Source organism: Bos javanicus, chromosome 12, assembly GCF_032452875.1.
Source record: "Bos javanicus breed banteng chromosome 12, ARS-OSU_banteng_1.0, whole genome shotgun sequence".
Lineage (NCBI taxonomy): Eukaryota > Metazoa > Chordata > Mammalia > Artiodactyla > Bovidae > Bos > Bos javanicus.
In genome coordinates, this window is record NC_083879.1 from 77,636,610 (window position 1) to 77,650,776 (window position 14,167).

Here is a 14,167-nt window from a genome sequence, read left to right on the forward strand (position 1 = left end):
ACGCCCCAAGACCAGCTGTTTAATAAAGATTCCCTTACACCTTTTGGCAACATTATAGCTTGTTTGTTGCCAGCTGGAATTCAGGGCTCTCACATCAAGACCTGACTATAAAGTGACAGTAAAATAAATCTACTTATTAGAATAGTAAGCCTCTGATGATTGTAATGATTTTCTAAGTAAAATGAACTTTCGATGTGAGCAGTACAGCAACCACTCATGCTTCATCACTTTTTTGCAAAGAGAAGCTACAGAATCTATAGGGAAGAGATTTGGTAGAAAAAATATTCACATGACTGAGCCTTCCAAACATCAACAAGCCTTGTTCTAAAAGTCTGAATTACCGGGACTTCCCTGGTGGCCCAGTGGTTAAGGATCTGCCTTGCAGTGCAGCCACATGCCTCGGGGAAACCAAGCCTGCATGCTACCTCTAGAGAGAAACAATTAAGACTTAATGCAGCCAAATAACTATTTTTAAAAAAAAATCTGAATTACTGAGATATAAAAATAGAAGAAAGGAATTCTAGGGAATAGATCACTGTAAATGCATTCTTAGCCAAGACAGAGAACATGCGAATGCAAGGAAGACCAGGTTAGAAGGAGGTCCACTGCAGAAAGGGCAGGCACACACAGGTCAGACTGCAAACTCCCAAAGCACTTCTCAGTTCACCAAGGCCAACACAGGCTAGATGTGAACAATAACTCTCCCAAGCGACTTTACAAGAACGTACCTACTTCACTAAGTGGAAGTGGCTCCGTCGTGTCCGACTCTCTTCGACCCCATGCGCTCTACAGTCCCTGGAATTCTCCAGGCCAGAACACTGGAGTGGGTAGCCTTTCCCTTCTCCAGGGGATCTTCCCAACCCAGGGATGGAACCCAGGTCTCCCACATCACAGGTGGATTCTTTATCAGCTGAGCCACCAGGGAAGCCCAATTTTACTAAGATTATATAGAATTTCCGTATGTTTCAAGTTGAAAATTTTGCTTACCCAAATTGCCATGGTAACTTGCTGTATTTGGATGAGCTTTAATTGCTTTGAGGAACAAAGCTTCGGATTCCTAGAAGATGAAACATACGCAAGATAAGGTACGCAGTGCAAAGGTCTCACGCACAGTTTTATCGCCTGTGGTTCTCAAACTTTGAACGTGCTCTTTCTGTTCCACCAAATCCTCCTTCCAACACTGAGGAGGCTCAGCGGGGCCACACCGCGTTGCAAAGAGGCTGGGAACGGTGACCCACTGCAGGGTGTGACGGGGCAAAGGTGACAGCAGGAGTCAGGACAGTGGCCGGAAAGAGGATGAATGTGCTAAGGACTCTGCCACCGGCCTCCCGGACGTGGCGGGGATCCTGCCACACCAAGCAAGCAGCTAGTTCAGGGTGCAGGGGAGGATGAACAAAGGTCAAGGCAGGAAAGCGCTGGGCTCTGACAACACCTGTGGAAGGGTCACTTCCGGTCAGCATCCGTGAACTCATTTCCGGGATTCTCCAGGTTAGGAGGTGGGGTCTGGGTAACCTCCCCGAAGAACCCACAACCCTCTGGGGAACCCAGAAGCAGCCCAGTCAGTTGGAGAAAATGAGCAGAGAGAATAGGGGAGAAACAGCTACAACTGGGTCCCCTCTGCACAGGCAGACTTGCAAAAAATAAACACGATACCCCTTAAAAGGTTATCGGTCAGCAAAATCTAGAAATTCAAAAGTGTATACTGAAGCTATGAAACTCCCTGAGTATTCACCTCAAAAAGGAGAGAAATGCATGAAATATCTTCCTGCGGTGTCATTACAGAAAATTATACTGACAATGCTATCTCTGCGGTTCATGGGGTCGCAAAGAGTCGGACACGACTGAGCGACTGCACTGAACTGAATGCTATCTCATGAGCTGGAGAGAAGTAAACAACATGGGACAAATGGGAATTAATCAGTGCTTCTAGGCCTAGTGCGATCAAAATCACATACGGTCCCTGATTCGGGAAGGAAGTACTCCTCTCATGAAAGGACTAAGACGCTGCTTCTAAAAGTGTGTTTTCTGTAACATCTGTGTTAGGAGGCCAGGATGCTGGTTAAAAATGCCTATTTGCTGACTTTACCCAACTGAGTCATGGGGAAGAATAAGCATTTGTAATCTCACAGGCTCCCTCGGTGGTTCTGACACACAGAATTAAAATCTGAGATCAGCGTCATTGGGAACGGAGTCCCCTTCAGTACACAGGGAGTTATGTGCCTTGTGATTCACGGTCTACTGGCCTATCCTGGGAGGCCAGCCACATACAGCTGAACCAATTTTCATTGGTTAGAAACTTCTAGGGCTTTGCAGGCCATCTGTAACTTCCTGCAGGTGAGGAGAAACCTGGAAGCAGGAAGAACCAATCCTATCTCGCCTTGGACCAGTGTTCTTTCTGTGCAAAGACCACCAGCCCCACTGCCAGGACAGCATCCCAGCTCTGTGCTGGGGAGGGGTTTGGGGAGTCCGCCAGGACTCTGGGCCTTTCCTCCCCTCCCGCGTCTGAGGAACAGCGATGACGACCAGAAAGCACGTGGAGTTGGGGCCACAGAGTCACCTCTTGGGCAGCTTTTCCAGGATGCAGACGGACCAAGCCATGCTGGTATGCGGCTAGCACGGGCGCGTTCTCGACTTAACTAGGCAAAAGTTACGTTTATGGTTCCTGTCAGCTGGGGGCATTCAGTGCAAGAAATCACGGCCTGGGGTCCACACACCTTGTATTTCTGGGACTTCCCCAGCACGTTTGCCAAGGAGAACATCAGAGAGTGATCATTAGGTATTAATTCCAGTGCCTCTCTGCCAACAGCTTCAGCTTGGGCTAAATTACCTATGAGCGAAAAATGGAAAACTTAAAAACACGTTTGCGCTGTAGCAGTTTTAGTCTAATTAAAGGCTTTTGTGCATTATATACAATTATGAGTAAACTTTGTGATAAAATAAATGTGGAACATGTAACACACACACAACACAAACACACACTCACACAACACACACACACACAACCTACCAGCTGCAAAGCCATGATAGTCCAGCACAATTTTGATATAATATACTAACAGTTTTGGTTTAAATTCTGTCACAGCATGTAAAATCTAATTTTAATTTCCCTCCAGATACCAGGTCTACCCAAATAGGAGCAAACAAGCCTGCAGAATAAGAATATCCCAGCAACCCTTTAATAACTAATATTTATAGTATTGAAGCTCACATTCTAACTTCCTTTAGAAACAAGTGCATTTCTCTCTCCACACTGTACAGATGGCTGACTAGCTTTAAATTCTGCCAAATGAAAACTATCATTTCTTATGGGATGGTTAGATTTTTTTTAACTGGGGAACAGAGAAACTTCCAACTGATTCAGTCTCCCACATGCTAAGAAAACCAGATCATCAAGTTTATTATCATTGTATCAAAAACAAGGATCTCTGAGGGTGGGTTTGAGGGCATCTCCTTTGGGTATCATCCATGAACTTTAGAGCATGGACTTAGCACCGTCCGTTTCCTAAGCCTGGAAGGCATCCTTATTTGTTTCTGGGAACCTCCGGCATCCTAGATGAGGCCCGTTGTCACATGACAGGCTCGAGATGAAACGAGACGTCAGCGCACATTGGCCCCATTACTCAACACCACCTCTAAGCAAAGGGTCACTTTCCCAAACATTCACATTCCAGTATGTCAAAGGAAACTCCATGTTCTAGATTTTATATTTGCCATGCAAAATACTGAACCCTATTTTCATGTAAAAAAAAACTCCAACATACTATTAAAACACAATCATCTCTATTCCTTAATTATCCAGTGGTGCGGTACTGGGGACCGACTGAATCACTACTCCGCACCTGTGTTATCGAGGAGTATGATCATGTTATTCCAGGCCAGGCTGTGCTCTGGCTTCAGCACGGTAGCGTTTCTCCACGCGTTCAGTGCATCCACGTGACGATTCAGATCTGCGTACTGAAAAGAAAGCACGGACTCCTGGCAATCAATCAATATTCCAATTCTCTCTTGCTTTCTCTTTCCAAGATCTAACCAACCCAAACCAAACCAAACGTGCATGTATCGAGCTTCCAAATTTTCATATTAACTCATTTAATTCTCCAAACAATCTCAGGGATGAAGAGAACTATTTCCATTTCACAGATGAAGTAAACTGAGGCACACAAAGAGGAAGTAACTTGCCCAAAGTTCCACATCTAGATATGGGAGAGCAGGGAATGGGACCAGATGGTTTAGCTCCTCAGCCTACAACCTTGTAACTACAACCCATAACTTAGTGATTCTAGGTGTCAGATTATGTTGCATACTACTGAGGAGAGGTAAGGAAAAAACCGAAATCATTAGTATTTTTCTAGAAAGACTTCATATAGTCTAGGTATTATTTAAGGTATTATTTTAAATGGCAAACAAAACATTTAATGTGATTAAGCTCCATGTGTCAAGCTCACCTTGTGAAAAATGGTCTTCCTGCCTCTATCTAAGCTTCCTATGAAACTGTGAGTATACCAGATATACTTTATGAACTCGCTGGAAAAGTCTTAAGCAAGAACGTAAATCCCTTTGTCAATCTGGAGCCTGTTTGCCTCCCTCAGGAAGGAGAGAATGATATACTGCTGTCTTTTGAGAGAGAAAGCTAACATTGATAACAGAATATAAAATGGCTAGTGTTCAATTTACATAGTTAATAAAAGCACGCGGAGGGAGAAAGTGATGGGAGTTTTTAGCAGGTGACCTTCTGGCCCTCTCTGAAAGTGAAAGTTGCTCAGTCATGTCCCACTCTTTGAGACCCCAAGGACTATACAGTCCATGGAAGTCTCCAGGCCAGAATACTGGAGTGGGTAGCCATTGCCTTCTCCAGGGCATCTTCCCAATCCAGGGTTCAAACCCAGGTCTCCCACATTGCAGGCAGATTCTTTGCCTGGCCCTCTAATTCAGTTCAAATGCACATCTCAACTGAATGGACATGGTTCCTTTAACTGCAAACCAAGTGCATGTGATGACAATTAATCAGAATTTAAGGCTCTTTCCTTATTTACTATCATGTCTGTTTTTTCCTTAAACAACAGAAACACTGTGACTTGCCCTGTGACCCACACGGCAAATAGGTGACATATTATGCCAGAAAAAGAAATGTTGAATGAATTACAGAAATATCTGTCAATATCCATTTGCTAAAGATGGTGTTGAAATCTCCCATGAGACTCATAACTCTAGTTAAAGTAGTTTAGCCCTTAAATGAGGAAATACGTAAAGTTAAAAAACTCCAAATAATTTAGGTTGCCTAATTATATCAACATTTAATTTCCTCTTTATATTTGATATTTCATTGATTTCTCAGTCAATTCTCCCCAGCAACTAACACGCATTTGAGTCACACGGACAAGACTCATAGGGATTTTCCAGGCAAGTGTATTGGAGTGGGTTGCCATTTGCTTCTCCAGGGGATCCTTGCGACCCAGGGATTGAACCCGGGTCACCTGCATTGTAGGCAGATGCTTTACCATCTGAGCCACCAGGGAAGTCAATTATATCAACATTTAATTTCCTCTTTATATTTGATATTCCATTGATTTCTCAGCCAATTCTCTCCAGCAAGTAACATGCATTTGAGTCACATGGACAAGACTCATAATGACATTCTTTCTAAAGCACTCAGGAAAACCAGCATAACTTTGTTACATGAACATTCTTTATGTATTTTATTATTTATTACTATTTATTAAAGAGTAACACCTGACTGAACCAGATAACATTTACTCTTATTTTGCCTTGAACTGGCTCACACAGTAGAAAATCTGCCTGTAATGCAGGACACCCAGTTTTGATCCCTGGGTCAGGAAGATCCCCTGGAGAAGGGAATGGCAACCCACTCCAGTATTCTTGTGTTGAAAATCCTGTGCACACAGGAGCCTGGTGGGGTATATAGTCCATGGGGTCACAAAGAGTGGATGCGATTGAGCGACTAACACTTTTACACACTTGCCTTTTACAGCATCTATACAAAGTGAACATGCATTTTAAGTGAAACAAAGAAAAATGGTGATTTAACAAGAACTACTCATCCAGAAAGTAAACAGGTAAATAAGCATTCTTTTCCTAATACGTCTTTGCTTAGCTTTCTATGCTCTGCAAACTACATTTCCCAGGTTGCTTTGCTACGTGGCTCCTCCCACTTAAGTCTCTGCCAATAGGAGTCACAACTGATGATCAGCTGGTTGGACAAGGAGTAGCCCTGTCCCCCATTCTTGCTTTCTCCTTCCTTATTATCCTTGGCAGCATCTCTACAGTGGTCATGTCCCCTCCTCCACAGTCCCAGGGCTGGACTGTGGTTGTTCTATCACCATCTCAGTCTTCAGTTCAGTTCAGTCGCTCAGTTGTGTCTGACTCTTTGCGACCCCATGGACTGCAGCACGCCAGGCCTCCCTGTCCATCATCAACTCCCAGAGTTTACTCAAACTCATGTCCATTGAGTCAGTGATGCATCCAACCGTCTCATCCTCTGTTGTCCCCTTCTCCTCCTGTCCTCAATCTTTCCCAGCATCAGGGTCTTTTCAAATGAGTCAGCTCTTCGCATCAGGTGGACGAAGTATTGGAGTTTCAGCTTCAACATCAGTCCCTCCAATGAACACCCAGGGCTGATCTCCTTGCAGTCCAAGGGACTCTCAAGAGTCTTCTCCAACACCACAGTTCAAAAGCATCAATTCTTCGGCTCTCCGCTTTCTTTATAGACCAACTCTCACATCTCACATCTCAGTCTTCAGGTGATGGTAATTCCTGAGATGTGCTGCCTTCCATGAGCTTTTAAATTCTGGGGGCACCACCTCATCCCGCTTGTCCCCCTAACCCCACACAGTTTCCTTTTACTCCCCGAATTAATATCATTTTTCCACAAGTGTTTTTCCAACAACTGTATAACCCGTTCCTTGTACTGACTCTTCTCTAACATACTTAGCATGGTTTGGTTTTCCTGAATGGATCCTGACTGATACAGTCAGTCCTTGCACAATGAACTGTGTCCAGTCACCATTACCATAGTTCTCTGATATCAGTGATGTGTCCCAAATAAGGGCTTCCCTGGTGACTCAGACTGTAAAGAATCTGCCTGCAATGCAGGAGACCAGGGTCCCAAATACTCCAGCTCCTCCCCATTTCCTATGTCACATGAGAACTGCATTATATTCCCTTCTTATCTAGATCCAGACATCAAAACACATTTCTGTCTCCCACTACTAAAGAGTGACTAAGGAGGATTTTTTTTTTCCAAACAGAAACTCTTACGTTAAGTCCCTATTATTTGCTAATATATATACTGGTTGAGCTTTTAAAAATTAAGCTCTTAATGCTTTTAAGCTGTCAAGCAGGCAAAAGCTAGATAATTAAACCACAATAGAGGACAAAATCTTTAAATAAGCAAGAACAGTTGGCAGGAGAGAATGCAAGAAGATTACTTCATGGTAGCACAATTAGTAAACAATACACAGAGAGTGGCAGAAGGTCTCCATACAGTTAAGACTACAGACGATCTTCTGCGTGAGAGTGGGGATGAGTTCCAGGGCCTGGAGCACATCGCTAGAATCCTCTAGTTTATATTCTATCTTCCTTTCTTTGAACGTTAACTTGGCTCATTTACCATAAATTCTCAGTTTTGCAAACCCCAAGGAATTGCAGCAACTGGCAGCTACTGCAGGAAGGAAGAAGACTGCTAAGTATTAGAGCTTTAAAGTATTAACCCAGGACTCCAGGCAGATACACTCACTTCACAAACAATAATGAGAAAAAAGAGCTGCCTCCAAAAAAGAGGAACAAAAAGGAATCAAAGAAGAATTGAGTGGGGGCTGGGGGAGCGACGGACTGGGAGTTTGGAACTAGCATATATAAACTATTATACAGAGAGTGGATGAGCAACAAGGTCCTATTGTACCACACAGGGAACCATATTCAATATTCTGTAATAAGCCACAGTGGGGAAAACAAAGAAGAATTCATGTGGATCTCAAGAATACTATATCAATGCAAGGGCTGGTGCAGACACAGTAAACAGTAATCTCTGCCATAACCACCAAGGCAGGTATTTGGATAACAGCCAACTTGCTTCCAGACCTCCTTCTCACTTCATGAGCTTTGTAAGAATCTACCCTGCATTATATGTGATTGGATTTTCTGGTCTCTACTGATATCATTACAGAGAAGTTGTACTGTCTCTCCTCTCTCCAAGAAAACGATACAGAAGACCAGATTATTTGTGTGTGTGTGTGAGTGTGTGTATGAGTGTGTGTGTGTGTGTGTGTGTGTGTGTTGGCTGCTCAGTTGTGTCTGACTCTTTGCAACCCAAGTACTGTAGCCTACCAGGGTTCTCTGTCCATGGAATTTTTCAGGCAAGAATACTGGAGTGGGTTAGTAACCAAAATTTCCATTAAATAATCTCAAAGCCCTTTTGTGGGCTCCTGAGCTTTCTTTTATGGGGGTGAGGGGTGGTTCCCTGTAAAAACGCAGGGAACCATCCCTTGAGACAGGAAAAAAGGAAAGCTCAGAAATCACATTATGGGTTTGTTTTTTTAAATTTCAGTTTTTATCCGTGTTTTAAAAAACAGAGAAGCCAATGTTTATCAGGAAGTAACCCCTTGGAACACCGTTTTACAGGGCACAAAGGGACTTGAAAAATTGTAATTTACTCCTTAGTTTAACCTGTTGCCTTTATGATCTCTTAAACTTGGCTAATTCGAGTTGGCTTGCTCTCTAATTAGAGCTTTAAAAAAAACCCCACATATTAGGAAACCAAATAGCTGCCTTCAACTGAGATAAGTGTACGTGAGAGGACTTCCTAAGATGTAGAGGGCAAGAATGGGTGTTGCTATTCTCATTCTTTAAGTGTCTTTTAAAGAAATGACTTATTTTTGGCTGTGCTGGGTCTTCATGGCTGCTAAGGCTTTTCTCTAGCTGTGGTGAGTGGGGGCATCTGTCTCGTTCTGAGGCGAGGGCTTCTCACTGTCCTGGCTTCTCCTGTTGACCAGCGCAGGCTCCAGGGGGTGTGGGCTTCAGTGGCTGTGGTTCCCAGGCTCTAGAGCTCAGGGCTCAGCAGTTGTGGAAACTAAGCCAGATGCTCTGCGGCACGTCAGATCTTCCCTGACCAGGGGATCGAACCTGTGTCCCCTGCATTGCTAGGTGGATTCCTATCCACTGGGCCGCCAGGGAAGTCACTCATTCTGTTTTTTTCACTTGAATGAGTTTAATCAGTTTTGCTTCTTCTGAAGTAATACAATATTTCAAATGACCTAATCACTTTCTTCTGCCTGGTGACAGTCAATCCTCTGAGGCCGGACTAGGTTCTTCCTGATCAATCTCTGTTTTCCCCCAAAGTACCGAGGATATAGTGCTAGGAAAAGAATCCACCTGCAACGCGGGAGGCCTGGGTTCGATCCCCGGGTTGGGAAGATCCCCTGGAGAAGGGAACAGGCTATCAAACTGTGGTGTTGGACTGCAAGGAGATCCAACCAGTCCATTCTGAAGGAGATCAGCCCTGGGATTTCTTTGGAAGGAATGATGCTAAAGCTGAAACTCCAGTACTTTGGCCACTTCATGCGACGAGTTGACTCACTGGATAAGACTCTGATGCTGGGAGGGATTGGGGGCAGGAGGAGAAGTGGACGACAGAGGATGAGATGGCTGGATGGCATCACTGACTCGATGGACATGAGTCTGAGTGAACTCCGGGAGTTGGTGATAGACAGGGAGGCCTGGCGTGCTGTGATTCATGGGGTCGCAAAGAGTCGGACACGACTGAGCGACTGAACTGAACTGAACCCACTCCAGCGTTCTGGCCTGGAGAATCCCATGGATGGGGTCGCAAAGAGTCGGACACGACTGAGCGACTTTCACTTCACTAAGAGGGCAAGTACCAAACAGACGTTACAATGATAACTGTATAAAGGGGAAACAAAGTCACGCTTTTTCTCCGCAGCGGCAGGGCACCGTAAGCTCACCAAACGCCCCAGGTTGTAGTAACAATCCGGGTATTTCCTCCGGTGCTTGATCGCCGTCCGGTAACTTTGCTCCGCGGCTTGGAACCGCTTCAGGCTGTTTTGTACGATGCCTAAATTCATCCACGCGGCAGCGAAGTCTGGCCTGGAAGGTGAACGAGGCAAAAAGAAAGCATCAGCCCCAGGAGGCAGGAGCGCCCATCCTCGCCATGAACACAATTGTAAGAGGACGCTTACTGTATCTGTACAGCCAACGACAGCAGCTCCTCCGCTTCCTGAAGCTCGTTCCTTTCTTTCAGGATGTTTCCCAGATTATTCATGGCATGGACATACTTGGGATTTAATCTGGAAGTGGAAAGAGAAACCAAGCCCGCAGTCTTCCCCCAGCTCTCAGGCACTGGCAAACCTAAAGTAGAGGTCCTCGCGGACAGATTTTTAGCGCTAGAAAGTTACAGTAAGACACGGATACTGTAAAAACGGCAAGCCGCTCGCAGTACCTCACCGCTTCCCGGTAGTATCTGATGGCCGCGGTCTGATTGCCTTTATCAGCCAAGTTTTTGCCAACGTTGTAGTGAACCTGAAAAGAGAGGAAAACCTTGGCTGTCGGCTGCCAGGCTTCTTCGTTTGGACCTGGGAGGCCCATCATACTTCTAACTGAAAGCAAAGGACTGTTGTTTGGTCGCTCAGTTGTGTCCAACTTTTTGGCGACTCCATGGTCGCTCACCCCACTGTAGCCCACCAGGCTCCTCTGTCCATGGGATTTCCCAGGCAAGAATCCTGGAGTGGGTTACCATTTCCTTCCCCAGGGGATCTTCCTGACCCAGGAATTGAACCCATGTCTCCTGCCTCTCCTTCCTGCATTGGCAGGCGGATTCTTTACCGCTGAGCCACCAGGGAAACGGGTCACAAGTATTTCTCCATCATCAAACGTTCCTTTTGGAGGCGTACAATGTAAAGGCCAACAGGAGTCTCAGAGATGATGCTGCAGAAATGCACCCACCTGGGTGAGTGCTGCGTGATGACAGTGACACAGGCGACCAGCAGGTGCTGACGCGCTGCTTTGGTGTCGCTAAGCGTCTTATCCAAGGTTGTGGTGCTGGATTTGAACCAGGCTCCAAAGCCTGTGTTTCTTCTCCCTGCATCACATCCATTTCTGAGGGGGCCAGGTGAAGACGGGGCAGCTGCTCAAGGCAACCTCTAGACCCACTCACAAACTCGGCTATTTCTCTTCAGGTAAAATAATGCTTCTTTGGGGTGTTACGGGCTGCACTGTGACCACAAAATTCATGTTGGAGTCCTAGCCCCTCGTACCCCAGAATGTGACTGACTTGAAAGATGGGGTCTTTAAAGAGGTCCTTAAGTTGAAACAAGGTTCTTTGGGCCCTGATCCAATCTGAATGGTGTCCTTATAAGAGGAGGAAACGGCGACACACAGGGAAACACCAGGGATGCCCGCGCACAGGGGAAAGACCACAGGAAGTCCACGTGAGGGCTCAGCAAGAAGTCTGCGAGCCGAGGACAAAGGCCTCTGGAGAAGCCAGCCCTCTGATGCCTTGGTCTTGGACTTCAGGCCTCCAGAGCTGTAAGAAAACAAAGGTCTATTGTTTAAGCCACGCAGTCCATGGTGTCTTGTTATGGCAGCCCTAGTATACTGATGTAAGGGCTTCCAAGGTGGCTCAGTTGTAAAGCATCCACTTGTCGATGCAAGAGACACAGGTTCCATCCCTGAGTCAGGAAGGTCCCCTGAAGGAAGAAATTCCAACCCACTCTGGTATTCCTGCCAGGAGAATCCCATGGTGAGGAGCCTAGTGGGCCCCAGTTCGCAGGGTGGCAAAGGGATTGGTCGCAAAGAGTTGGGGATGGGGGAAGCAGAGGAAAGCAGAGGGTGAGATGGTTGGACAGCATCACTGATTCAACGGACACGAATTTGAGCAAACTCCGGGGGACAGTGGAGGACAGAGGAATCTGGTGTGCTACAGTCCATGGGGTCACGAAGCTTCAAACACGACTTAGCGACTGAACAGCAACAGCGGCGGACTGATACATGGTGAATTACAGTAATGGCTTGAGTATAGTCAGGTGGCATTATATCTGAATGTTCAAAAGCCCTTCTAAAAGTATAACCACATCCTGCCTTATCAATCTTCAAAAAATACTAAGATTTCTAGAAGGGTATAGAACAATGCGATATTCCTTAAGCACATATGTAGCAGAGATTTGTTTTTTAACTCCCAATTTTAAAGTTTGTATTTCTATTTTTATCTCCTTGCACACAAGGAATCAGAAAACAGGAAAATCATGGGTGACAGAAATGTGTAATATTGTGCAGCACACTATATAAACTTCCCGAACCGAATTACTGTCTATCCATAGGTATCACCGTCTTCAAGTTACAGCTTGGAGAAGGCTATGGCTGGATCATGGGTTTGGAAAAGTGTGCTCTAAATGGTTTGATTTTGGGCTTGGCCCAGCCCCAGCCCCAGCCCCAGCCTGGAAGTGTTAACTTCACTCCTGTCCCGCACACAAAGGGAGAATCCAACCTGTGAATGTGGATGTGCCTATGGCCCCCGGAATACAAACACAGCTCCTACACAGACTTCAACTCAGCGAGCTCCTGCCACTTCCTGGGAAATTCTGTTTTCTCAATCAAACGCTCAGACAAAGAGCTGAACTGCCCTCTGCAGTAGAGCCGTTGTTCTGTTAGACCAGGAGATCAGCAGAGGGAGGAGGGTGCCTCTGCAGAATCAGACTGCAGTGAAGTCAGTGGAACCAGTTAAAGATCAGAGAGCCGCCTAGAAGGCAAGCTGCTCATAATTACGACTGGAGAACAGGCTTACGCAGAGGCCAGCCTTATCCTATGGGTTATATGCAGGGACATATTTGAACAGAAAATCCACTTGAAAAACCAAAGCAAAACGCTCAGAAACAGTTTACTTAAAACAGTTTAAAGAATGATTTTTGTTTCCATGGAATGTAAAGGATTGAAAAAGCCTGCTGATCCTCGAACCTTCCCTCCAGTCTTTGTGATTCACACGCCAAGGCAACGAACCAGCACAGATAAGACCCCCAGTCAAGGACATGTAAATACAAACGGAGTGAAAGCATCCATAGGGGAAGAAGGCACATTCAACACAGTGCTCAAACCACTGTTTCAAATTTCCTGTTAACACTTGATGTTAAAATGTTTTAAACACATAAAAGTCCTATAACCCCCCCTGCCTCATCCTTAAGGAAATACCTCATTGTGGTAAATGATCCCTTTCATTGTTTAACAAACTTTAACATTGTATCCCAGGATTGATATAAAATGCCACATACTTTCAAGCCTCGAAAAACGAAGAATGGCTGCAAGTATAATCAGATACTTGGTATCTCATCCGTAGTAGGAATTTAATTTCTATTTGGCTCAGTTCAGTTACTGATACCAGGAGTTCCTACCAGATGCAAGGCACTGTGGGTAATTCCAGTGCCTGACCAGGCTCAGCACGGTCGCATTTGTAAATCTGGGCCTGGTCTACGGCAGAGTGCCAACTGCTCAGTTAACAGTCAGTGGATGGAAAGTGGAATGAGTGCAGAAAATGCATCTCCTGCAACAGAGTTGAATGAAATCATCCTAAAGGAGATCTCTTCCCTGAAATCAACCTAGCTTTTTTCCAAGGGAAAAAAAAAAAAAAGTGTAGAGAATTTTGATACACTTCAATTTATAGTCCCAAGTAAAACAACACCACCAAAAAACCCAAAACAAACAAACAAAAAACCAACTCTATCTTGCTCATACTAAATGTGCTTAGTTGCTCAGCCATGTCTGACTCTTTGCAACCCCCTGGACTGCAGCCCGCCAGGCTCCTCTGTCCATGGGGATTCTCCAGGCAAGAATACTGGAGCAGGTTGCCATGCCCTCCTCCAGGGAATCTTCCCAAACCAGGGACTGAACCCAGGTCTCCCGCATTGCAGGAAGATTCTTTACTGTCTGAGCCACCAGGGAAGCCCTATACTGAATGGAATCACTAAAAAATGTTCCTGGAAAGGCTAGTCACTATTGGGTGCACTTTGAAGATGAGATCTTATGTGTATGTCTTAAAATTTAAAGACGAAAACTGCACCCACAGGCACACGATTGTGTGGGTGTCCGTCTGCACAGCCCCTGAGTTTTCTAGCCTGTGATATATGAAATCGCTCACTGGGGCAGCCAT

At 45.4% G+C, this 14,167-nt stretch overlaps 1 protein-coding gene across 1 annotated transcript in view; it reads right to left on the bottom strand.

Annotated features, from left to right (window-relative positions):
• Positions 1-14,167, bottom strand: part of TMTC4 (transmembrane O-mannosyltransferase targeting cadherins 4) — a 58,950-nt gene that overhangs the window by 4,741 nt on the left and 40,042 nt on the right. The window contains exons 12-17 of the mRNA XM_061435320.1: positions 10,472-10,551; positions 10,212-10,319; positions 9,978-10,119; positions 3,840-3,954; positions 2,715-2,827; positions 988-1,057 (exon numbers count right to left, since the gene is read on the bottom strand). Coding sequence (XP_061291304.1) covers positions 988-1,057; positions 2,715-2,827; positions 3,840-3,954; positions 9,978-10,119; positions 10,212-10,319; positions 10,472-10,551 — 628 coding nt within the window. The remainder of the gene's footprint in view (positions 1-987; positions 1,058-2,714; positions 2,828-3,839; positions 3,955-9,977; positions 10,120-10,211; positions 10,320-10,471; positions 10,552-14,167) is intronic.